The 11,011-nt window shown below is 65.1% G+C and overlaps 1 protein-coding gene across 1 annotated transcript; it reads right to left on the reverse strand.

The window, feature by feature from the left end:
• Positions 1-1,952: 1,952 nt before the first annotated feature.
• DKK1 (dickkopf WNT signaling pathway inhibitor 1) lies at positions 1,953-6,508 on the reverse strand. Its single transcript, XM_054174745.1, has 4 exons — positions 6,307-6,508; positions 5,501-5,657; positions 5,298-5,408; positions 1,953-2,311 (listed from the first exon to the last, which is right to left on the reverse strand). Exons 1-4 carry the CDS (start codon positions 6,496-6,498, stop codon positions 2,064-2,066), a joined length of 708 nt encoding a protein of 235 aa, XP_054030720.1. The 5' UTR covers positions 6,499-6,508; the 3' UTR covers positions 1,953-2,063.
• Positions 6,509-11,011: the final 4,503 nt, after the last annotated feature.

Below are 11,011 nucleotides of genomic sequence, written 5' to 3' on the forward strand. Positions count from 1 at the left end.
CGCTGGCCACCAGCTCTATGCTGCATGGCATTGAAGCTGGGAGAGGGGAGACTGAGCCTGGAGATGAGGAAGAAATTGTTGGCAGGGAGGGTGGGGAGAGCCTGGCACAGGCTGCCCAGGGAGGCTGTGGATGCTCCCTCCCTGGAGGTGTTGAAGGCCAGGCTGGATGAGGCCCTGAGCAAGCTGTGCTGGTGGGAGGTGTCCCTGCCCATGGCAGAGGTTGGAACTGGCTGAGCTTTAAGGTCCTTTCCAGCCCTACCCATTCTGTGCTTCCACGACCATGTCCCCTGCCCTTGCTCCACCCACATTTGCAACCACTTGGAAGAAGAAACCCCACACTTGCAGCTTTCCTTCCCTCCAAGCCACCCCAAAAAGGGAGAAGAGTCACAGGAGGAAAAGTGAAGTCAAAACCAAGTCTTTATTGTGTGCAGAGCACAGATTGTGCCGGCGGAGCTGTGGCAGCCGCTGTGCTCCTCAGCACCTGTCCTGAGGATGACCCTGAGCCACGCTCCAGCACAACCCCTCTGGGGATCCCTCATCCCCCCTCACCCATGGGAAACTCCTGTAGGAGGGGTTTTGCTGCTCCTTTCCCACGGTGACATCCCTTGGCCATGCAGCTGATGGCTAAAGGATGCTGGTGGCCGCCACGGCACACCGTGAGCCCTGAATAAACGCTGATAAGCAAATGGCCCTTTCCATGGGGTCTCCAGTGGTCCCCAGCACCAGGCCAAGAGGTGCTGGGCATAAACATGCCCAGGAGAAGTTCCATCTGAACAGGAGAAGGAACTTCTTTGAAGGTGGCAGAGCCCTGGAGCAGGCTGCTCAGAGAGGTTGTGGAGTCTCCTCTGGGAACAGTCAAGCCCCCACCTGGATGTGTTCCTGTGTGCCCTGCCCTGGGTGACCCTGCCTCGGCAGGGGGTTGGACTGGATGTTCTCCACAGGTCCCTTCCAATCCCTGACACTGTGTGATTCTGTGATGGGCTGCTGCTGCTGAGCCACCCCACGCTCATCATCATCTCTCTTTGGACGTTTCCATCCTCAGGTAGATGTCCCCAGACTGGGCAGGGAAGGGACCATGCTTAGGCAGGGACAAGTGGGAAGGGATGGACTGGGAGGGATGCACTGAGAAATTGTACAGTGAGGGTGGGGAGACACTGGCACAGGTTGCCCAGGGAGGCTGTGGATGCCCCCTCCCTGGAGGTGTTGAAGGCCAGGGTGGATGAGGCCTGGAGCAACCTCTTCTAGTGTCCCTGCCCATGGGAGGGGTTGGAACTGGATGGTCTTGAAGGTCACTTCCCAACTAAACCGTTCTGTGAGTCTATGGATTTTAAGGGCAACGAAGCCTGAAGGGTCTGGAGCAGAGGGCTGGGGAGGAGCAGCTGTGGGACTTGGGGGTGTTCAGTCTGGAGGAGGCTGAGGGAGACTTCCTTGCTCTCCACAGCTCCCTGAGAGGAGGCTGCAGCCAGGTGCAGGGGGCTGGGCTCTGCACCCTAGTCTCAGGTGAGAGAAGAAGAGGAACTGGCCTGAAGTTGTGCCAGGGGAGGCTTAGGTTGGAGCTGAGGAACAATTTCCTTGCTGCCAGCGCGCTCAGGGACTGTCAGAGGCTGCCCAGGGAGGTGGTGGAGTCCCCATGGCTGGAGGTGTTGCAGGAAGGTGTGGCCATGGCGCTCGGGGCCACGGTTGGGTGGCCGTGGCGGGGTCGGGCGGGTGTTGGCCCGGATGACCTCTTCCAGCCCGCACAGTCTGCCACTCCGGGAGGTGAAGGCACAGTTCATTTGCTCGCCACCGAATCGGCCGCACCCTCGCTGCGTCCCGCCTCGAGAGCCCGGCGCGGACGAGGTCGCGGTCACGGCTCAGCGCGGCGCGCGCGGCGGCGGCGCCCTGCGAGGAGCGGAAAGGCCAAAGCGGTGCCCCAGAGGAAGTCCCGGCGTCCCGCCCGGCCCGAGTGCCAGCTCCGGTATCCACAACACAGTAACGTACTGCAAGTAAAGTCGCGTCGGAGTAGTTCCCTTGAGAAACAACCTTCCGCTCCGGCGGCGCCGGAGGCCTCTGTCCGCCGCCGCTCAGAGCCGCTGGCAGGTGTGCAGGCGCGAGGCGTCGGGGCCCTGCGAGCGCTGCAGGCGGCAGCCCAGCCCCTCGGCGCACTGGCAGCGCTGGAACAGCTCCAGCCCGTGGGCGCCCTTCCGCCGGTGCCGCGTGCACACCTGGCCCTCCCGCAGCACCGGCTTGCAGATCTTGGACCAGAAGTGGCGCGCGCAGCACAGCCCCGGCCCGCAGTCCGACGAGCGCAGGCAGAACTGCCCCTCCTCACCTGCGAGACAGCAGGGCCCGGGCTCAGCCTCGACGCTCGCCCGCCCGGCCCCCCGGGCGACGGCGGCGCGAGCGGCGTGGGCCGCGTCGAGGGGCACGCTGAGGTAGGATGGGCATCCCGAACCCGCCTTGTGGGGGACAGCAGGGCAGGGTGGGATGTTGGACCGTCCCCATGGGGGATGGTGGGGCAAGGTGAGCAGCCTGGACTGACCCTGTGGGGGACAGCAGGGCAGGGTGGGATGTTGGACCGTCCCCATGGGGGATGGTGGGGCAAGGTGAGCAGCCTGGACTGACCCTGTAGGGGGCAGTAGGGCAGGGTGGGATGTTGGACCGTCCCCATGGGGGATGGTGGGGCAAGGTGAGCAGCCTGGACTGACCCTGTGGGGGACATCACCATAGGGGATGGTGGGGCAAGGTGAGCAGCCTGGACTGACCCTGTGGGGTGCAGTAGGGCAGGGTGGGATGTTGGACCGTCCCCATAGGGGGGACGCTGAGGTAGGATGGGCATCCCGAACCCGCCTTGTGGGGGACAGCAGGGCAGGGTGGGATGTTGGACCGTCCCCATGGGGGGGATGGTGGGGCAAGGTGAGCAGCCTGGACTGACCCTGTGGGGTGCAGTAGGGCTGGGTGGGATGTTGGCCCGTCCCCATGGGGGATGGTGGGGCAAGGTGAGCAGCCTGGACTGACCCTGTGGGGGGCAGTAGGGCAGGGTGGGATGTTGGACCGTCCCCATGGGGGAAGGTGGGGCAAGGTGAGCAGCCTGGACTGACCCTGTGGGGTGCAGTAGGGCAGGGTGGGATGTTGGACCGTCCCCATAGGGGATGGTGGGGCAAGGTGAGCAGCCTGGACTGACCCTGTGGGGGACAGCAGGGCAGGGTGGGATGTTGGACCGTCCCCATAGGGGATGGTGGGGCAAGGTGAGCAGCCTGGACTGACCCTGTGGGGGGCAGTAGGGCAGGGTGGGACGTTGGACCGTCCCCATGGGGGGGATAGTGGGGCAAGGTGAGCAGCCTGGACTGACCCTGTGGGGGGCAGTAGGGCAGGGTGGGATGTTGGACCGTCCCCATGGGGGATAGTGGGGCAAGGTGAGCAGCCTGGACTGACCCTGTGGGGGGCAGTAGGGCAGGGTGGGATGTTGGACCGTCCCCATGGGGGATGGTGGGGCAAGGTGAGCAGCCTGGACTGACCCTGTGGGGCCAGCAGGGCAGGGTGGGACGTTGGACCGTCCCCATGGGGGATGGTGGGGCAAGGTGAGCAGCCTGGACTGACCCTGTGGGGGGCAGTAGGGCAGGGTGGGATGTTGGACCATCCCCATGGGGGGGATGGTGGGGCAAGGTGAGCAGCCTGGACTGACCCTGTGGGGGACATCACCATAGGGGATGGTGGGGCAAGGTGAGCAGCCTGGACTGACCCTGTGGGGTGCAGTAGGGCTGGGTGGGATGTTGGACCATCCCCATGGGGGGGATGGTGGGGCAAGGTGAGCAGCCTGGACTGACCCTGTGGGGGACATCACCATAGGGGATGGTGGGGCAAGGTGAGCAGCCTGGACTGACCCTGTGGGGTGCAGTAGGGCTGGGTGGGATGTTGGACCATCCCCATGGGGGGGATGGTGGGGCAAGGTGAGCAGCCTGGACTGACCCTGTGGGGGGCAGTAGGGCAGGGTGGGATGTTGGACCGTCCCCATGGAGGGGATGGTGGGGCAAGGTGAGCAGCCTGGACTGACCCTGTGGGGGGCAGTAAGGCAGGGTGGGATGTTGGACCATCCCCATGGGGGATGGTGGGGCAAGGTGAGCAGCCTGGACTGACCCTGTGGGGGGCAGTAGGGCAGGGTGGGATGTTGGACCGTCCCCATAGGGGATGGTGGGGCAAGGTGAGCAGCCTGGACTGACCCTATGGGGTGCAGTAGGGCAGGGTGGGATGTTGGACCATCCCCATGGGGGATGGTGGGGCAAGGTGAGCAGCCTGGACTGACCCTGTGGGGGGCAGTAGGGCAGGGTGGGATGTTGGACCATCCCCATGGGGGGGATGGTGGGGCAAGGTGAGCAGCCTGGACTGACCCTGTGGGGGGCAGTAGGGCAGGGTGGGATGTTGGACCGTCCCCATAGGGGATGGTGGGGCAAGGTGAGCAGCCTGGACTGACCCTGTGGGGGGCAGTAGGGCTGGGTGGGATGTTGGACCGTCCCCATGGGGGATGGTGGGGCAAGGTGAGCAGCCTGGACTGACCCTGTGGGGGGCAGTAGGGCTGGGTGGGATGTTGGACCGTCCCCATGGGGGGGATGGTGGGGCAAGGTGAGCAGCCTGGACCGACCCTGTGGGGGGCAGTAGGGCTGGGTGGGATGTTGGACCGTCCCCATGGGGGATGGTGGGGCAAGGTGAGCAGCCTGGACCGACCCTGTGGGGGGCAGTAGGGCAGGGTGGGATGTTGGACCATCCCCATGGGGGGGATGGTGGGGCAAGGTGAGCAGCCTGGACTGACCCTGTGGGGGACAGTAGGGCAGGGTGGGATGTTGGATCGTCCCCATAGGGGATGGTGGGGCAAGGTGAGCAGCCTGGACCGACCCTGTGGGGTGCAGTAGGGCTGGGTGGGCTGCTTCATGAGGGACATTGGGTTAGGATGAGTCAGGATTGAGTTAGGATCCAGGACCAGCCCCATGGGGGGAATGGTAGGCAAGGTGAGCATCCTGGACCAACCCCATGGGATCAGTGAAGAGGGTGGGCTGCTTCATGGGGGACATAAAGGTAGGATGGGCGCCCTGGTTCAACCCCATGGCATCAGTGAGCAGGGTGGCTTGCTTTAAGAGGGGACACTGAGGCAGGGTGGGCATACTGGACCAACCCCATGGGTAGACCCCTGTGGGGGTCAGCGAGCAGAGTGGCCTGCCTCAAAGACATCAGAGCATGGCTGACATCACAGACTGACCCTCTGGGGGGCAGAGGGGCAGGATGGGCAGCCCCATGGGGAGTCACAGCACTAGGGACCCCCTTACCTTTGGCAGTGGGCAGCCAGGCAGGGGCAGGCGTCCGTCGGGGCAGAACCTCAGTGCCCAGCTCATCCAGCTCACTGCCGCCATGGGGATGCTCCAGGGGTGTGCAGAGCCCTGCAGGACAAAGCAGGGCAGCTGTCAGCCACGGGTGGGATCCCGACCCAAGCTCCCTGGGCCACCCTATTGTGGGCCCTGCTGTTGCTCACCGTTGCTGCAGGCGGTGCCAGGGCAGCACATGGCATCACGCAGGCAGCGCTTGCGACGCCGGCGACAGGCCAGGCACAGCGGGGCACCCCCGCCACGGGCAGCCCCCCCACAGAACTCCTCCGGGCCACAGTCCTCGTCCTCGGTGCAGGGGAAAGGCTGGAGGGGGCAGAAGGGAGGGCAGAGGGGGTCAGCAGGGCTGTCACCTCCATCCCCTGTGAATGTCCCTGTCTCCATCACCGGTACATCCTCCCCACGCCTGGCAAGTCCCCAGCTTCGGCCCTGTTGTGTCCCAGTGCATCCCTCCCTACCTCGATGTGGCCTCCCTTCACCCCTGGTCTATGTCCCCACTCCATCCCTGCTATGTCCACTCTTCATACTTGCTATGTCCCCTCCCCACACCCAGTGTCTCCCCCAACTCCATCCCACTTGGCCTTCTGCTCCACACCTGCTGCAGCCCCCCTCACTCTATCCCTGGTGACCCCCACCAGGACCATGTCCTGTGTGTCCCCAACATTCCATGCCCCATGCATCCCTCCCATCCCCAACTCCATGGCCACTGCATCCCCTTCATCCCTGATGTGTCCCACTCCCTCTATCCTGTGTCCTCCCCATCCCCAGCGTGTCCCCTCCCTGCTCCACCTCCAGTGTGTGCCCCCCCCCCATCCTCGGTGTGCCACCCATCCTCAGTGTCCCCCCTTCCCTGCTCTGTCACTCTCCTCTCATCCCTGGGGTCTGTCTCTCCCGTTCCTAGTTCTGTCTGTTCTCCTCTGACCCCGGTCGGTCCCCGCTCCAGCCCCGCTCCTACCTGCCGGGTGGCCGCCGGAGGCGACTTGTTGCTGCCGTCGAAGGGAGCAGCGGGGGCAGCGCTGGTCTCGGCCGCCCCCCCTGGGGGGGGTCCCTTGATAGCGTTGGAGCTGAGAGCACCGGCGGGGCCCGCCGCCCTCCCCAGGGGTGCCGCGCAGCTCAGCGCCGCCAGCAGCGCCACCAGACCCCGCATCCTCCTTGCGTCCCGTCCTGTCCCGTTCCGTTCCCGGCCCCCGGTGATGTTTCTGCCGGCAGAGCAGCTCCGGCGGACCCCAAGCAACAGCTACCTGCGCCGTCTCGCCGCCTTTATACCCCCGGGGGCTGCCTCCTGTGCCCGCCTCCGCGGGGAGGAGGCCTCGGTGGATGGGATTTCAAAGAGTCGCGGGGTAAAGGGGGGGTGGGGGGTGTCGAGCCCCCTCCCTCAAACCCACCCCGCCCCGAGGCTCCGTCATTGGCCAATGGATTTCGCAACGGCGAGGGCACCCCGGCACAGATGCTTCGCACGCCCCGCCGCCGCCGCTGTCTGCAGCCGGGCGCCGGGAGGAGAGCGGGGGGGAGACGGGGGAAAATGTGGGAAGGGTCTGGCCCCATGCACACACACCACACGCCCCCCGCCCCCCCCGCCCAAGGGCCGGGATGCAGAGAGCCTGTGTCGTGTGTGCGTCGTCGCCGTGTCGCGTGTGTGTCCCCTACCCCCTTTTTGCTGGCGGGGTCGGTCCTTTGGTCTCCTAAAAATCCGAGCCCCCTTCCCCCACCCCTCCCCACTTCCCGGCTCCCTTCCTGGCGCCAGCGCAGCTTTGCAGGAAGGGAAGGGGCTGCTCTGCACACACACAGCCGCCTCTTCCCGGCCCGGGATGCGTGGGGAAGGGTCGGGACACGGAGGCGGGGGGGGGGGGGCTGAGTCCCCTCATCCATGCTCCCCTCCTCCGCCCCAGCGCACTGCCTTGACCCCAGCCTGGCCAGCACTTTGTGGTGATGGGGCTGGGAGGGGTGGTAAGACTGGCGGGGGGAGCTCCCAGGCCTTTGATGTAGGGACATCAAAGGGGTCGCCCCCCCAAAATCATCCCGCCGACCCCTCAGTCCCTGCGGCGGCGCCCTCGGGGCGACGCGACCCCTGCCCCCCGCCCGATTCCTCCTCCCCGCTCGGGGACAGCGCGGCGCGGCCGGCGCCAAGGCGCCCCCTGGCGGCCGCGCTGCGGCAGCGCCTCCCCGTGGCGCTTGTGCCGGGGCAGTGACAGCAGCAGGGAGCCCCAGCACGGTGGAGTGCGAAAGGCACCTCTGGGGAGCATCCGTCCGGATCCAGCAGGGCACCCCCAGCAGCTTGCCCAGCAGCACAGTGCCCAGGGGGGGTTGGAAGCTCTCCACCCCAGCAGACTCCACAACCTCTCTGGGCAGCCTGCTCCAGGCCTCCAGCAGCCTCACACCAAACAACTTTCTCCTCCTGCTCACATCCAACCTCCTGCCTGCCACTCTGTGCCCCTTGGCCTGGCCCTGGGCACCACTCAGCAGAGCCTGGCCCCAGCCTCTTGCCCCCCACAGCTCCTTTAGCTCTTGCTGAGCATTGCTCAGCTGCCCTCTGGGGCTGCTCTTCTGCAGGCTCTCAGCCCCAGGGCTCTCAGCCTTTGCTGCTCCCAGAGCTGCTCCAGGCCCCTCAGCAGCTTTGCAGCCTGCCCTGCACTCTCTCCAGCACTTCCCTGCCTCTGGAACTGGGGAGCCCAGAACTGGCCCCAAGAATCCAGACAAGGCCTCATCAGGACAGAGTATAGAGGGGGAAGAGAACTTCCCTTGCCCTGCTGCCCACACTCCATTGGCTTCCTGGTCACCAGGGCACCTTGCTGGCTCCTGGGCAACTTGTTGGCCCCCAGCACTCCCCAGGTGCTGCTCCCTGGAGCTGCTTCCCAGCAGGTCTCCCCTCCCCTGTCCTGCTGCAGGAGGTTCTTCCTCCCCAGGGGCAGGACCTTACCCTTGCCCTTGGTGCCCTCCAGGAGGTCCTGCCCAGCCCTGCAGCCTGCCCAGGCCTGGCTGGATGGCAGCACAGCCTGAAGGCTGGCAGCAGGGAGCTGGGGGAGGCTCCACTCTGTCCCTTCATCCAGGTTGAACAAGACTGGGTTCAGTCCTGAGCCCTGGGGCACCCCACAAGCTGCAGGCCTTCAAGTAGGCTCTGCCCCACTGATGAGAACCCTCTGAGAGATGGCCTTCAGCCAGTCCTCACCCACCTCACTGTCCACTCATGTGATCCACTCCTCCAAAGCTTGCCTACAGGGATGTCGTGGGATGCATGGTCCAAAGCCTTGCTGAAGCTGAGGCAGCCACCCTGCACTGCTCTCTCCACACCTGCCCTGTTCTTCCCCCACTTTGGGGGCCACTGGGTGAGGAATGAGGGCAGGAACCCTGCTGCTGTCTAGCAACAAGATTCCAGAAAAGCAGGGAGCAGAGACTCTCAGGAACCCTCCCAGAAGTCCTTTACTGCTGCACTGCTGAATCCCCTGCACTACAGAGCCTCAGAGTGTCCTTAGCAGTGGAAGTCCTGGAAGCCCTTAACAGATGAAGCTTCTAATGGATGCAGATGTCCTGAGCATGTCCCTAAGCAGCATCCCTACACCAAAGCCCCAGCCAGAAGTAGCCAACTGACAGAAGCAGAAATCCCTGGCAGCCCTAACCCCCCCTCAGCTGATCCTAAGGCCCTAACCCCAGCAACCACAGCTCAGAGTGGCTGTTTCTCTACTCTTGGTTATCAGTCCTTAACCAGCAACACCCAACCACATAGCTAAGCTAGAATCTTTTCCCAGTGAGGGGTGCCAGCATGCTCCAATCCAAGGGTGCCAGTATGAGGATGCTGTTCTTGGCACCCTTGGAATGTGGTTGTTCTGCTCCAGGCTGCTAAGGAATCCTGCACTCTGCATGTGGCCAACTGCTGCCCTCAGAGCAGTGGCTGCACCAGCTGATCACACCATCAGAGAAAGCTGTCAGGCTGCTTCAAGGATGGTTTCCCCTTCATCCAAGCTTGCTGGCTGCTCCTGATGACCCCTCCCCCCCCCCCCCCCCCAATTAATTAACAAGTCAGTTTGCCATGGTGAAGCCCCAGGGTTCTTCTCTGTGCCCTGCTGGTTTGGTTTTGTTAAGGCAGGCTCACAAGAGCACACAAAGCTTGACCCTGGCAGTGCTGCCTCAGGAATCCTTATTCCTGCCAGGGTGAAGAGTTTTGAATGGCCCTCAGCAAAAGTACCCCAGGTGGCAGCAGAGCTGTGCTGGCAGCTGCTCCCAGCTTGTCCAGGCCCAGGCTGCAGAGGCTCAGGCTGCAGTGGCTCAGGCTGCAGGGGCTCAGGGTGCAGAGGCTCAGGCTGCAGGGGCTCAGGCTGCAGAGGCCCAGGCTGCAGGGGCTCAGGCTGCAGAGGCTCAGGCTTCAGTGGCTCAGGCTGCAGGGGCTCAGGCTGCAGGGGCTCAGGCTGCAGAGGCCCAGGCTGCAGGGGCTCAGGATGCAGTGGCTCAGGGTGCAGAGGCCCAGGCTGCAGAGGCTCAGGCTGCAGGGGCTCAGGCTGCAGGGGCTCAGGCTGCAGAGGCTCAGGCTGCAGTGGCTCAGGTGCAGAGGCTCAGGCTGCAGGGGCTCAGGCTGCAGGGGCTCGGGCTGCAGAGGCTCAGGATGCAGTGGCTCAGGCTGCAGGGGCTCAGGCTGCAGGGGCTCAGGCTGCAGAGGCTCAGGCTGCAGTGGCTTAGGCTGCAGTGGCTCAGGCTGCAGGGGCTCAGGCTGCAGTGGCTCAGGCTGCAGGGGCTCAGGGTGCAGAGGCCCAGGCTGCAGGGGCTCAGGATGCAGTGGCTCAGGCTGCAGGGGCTCAGGCTGCAGGGGCTCAGGCTGCAGGGGCTCAGGGTGCAGAGGCCCAGGCTGCAGGGGCTCAGGCTGCAGAGGCTCAGGATGCAGTGGCTCAGGGTGCAGAGGCTCAGGCTGCAGTGGCTCAGGTGCAGAGGCCCAGGCTGCAGGGGCTCAGGCTGCAGAGGCCCAGGCTGCAGGGGCTCAGGTGCAGAGGCCCAGGCTGCAGTGGCTCAGGCTGCAGTGGCTCAGGCTGCAGGGGCTCAGGCTGCAGGGGCTCAGATGCAGAGGCTCAGGCTGCAGGGGCTCAGGGTGCAGAGGCTCAGGCTGCAGGGGCTCAGGCTGCAGAGGCCCAGGCTGCAGTGGCTCGGGCTGCAGTGGCTCAGGCTGCAGGGGCTCAGGCTGCAGGGGCTCAGGCTGCAGAGGCCCAGGCTGCAGTGGCTCAGGCTGCAGTGGCTCAGGCTGCAGTGGCTCAGGGTGCAGAGGCCCAGGCTGCAGTGGCTCAGGCTGCAGTGGCTCAGGCTGCAGTGGCTCAGGGTGCAGAGGCCCAGGCTGCAGGGGCTCAGGCTGCAGTGGCTCAGGCTGCAGGGGCTCAGATGCAGAGGCACCGCTGTGCCAGCTGGCCACAGCTGGCAGGGAACTGCTGGAAGTCCTGGCCCTGGGTGGGACACTGAGGTGGGCTGAGGCCTGGTGAGCTGGGAGAATGTGCCACTTTATTTCAAGCCCTAGGCCAAGGCAAGCATCGGGGTGCTCCTGGGCAGGACAGGGGCTGGCCACCGAGGCTGCCTTCGGGCCAGCAGGCATCGATGGCGGCACCACGTGGCGGTGGCACCGAGTGGGGGTGGCACCACGTGGCGGTGGCACCCTGCAGCCTGGGCTCCATCCTGTTCATCCCCCACGC

The sequence above is a fragment of the Dryobates pubescens genome, chromosome 30 (assembly GCF_014839835.1).
Source record: "Dryobates pubescens isolate bDryPub1 chromosome 30, bDryPub1.pri, whole genome shotgun sequence".
NCBI lineage: Eukaryota > Metazoa > Chordata > Aves > Piciformes > Picidae > Dryobates > Dryobates pubescens.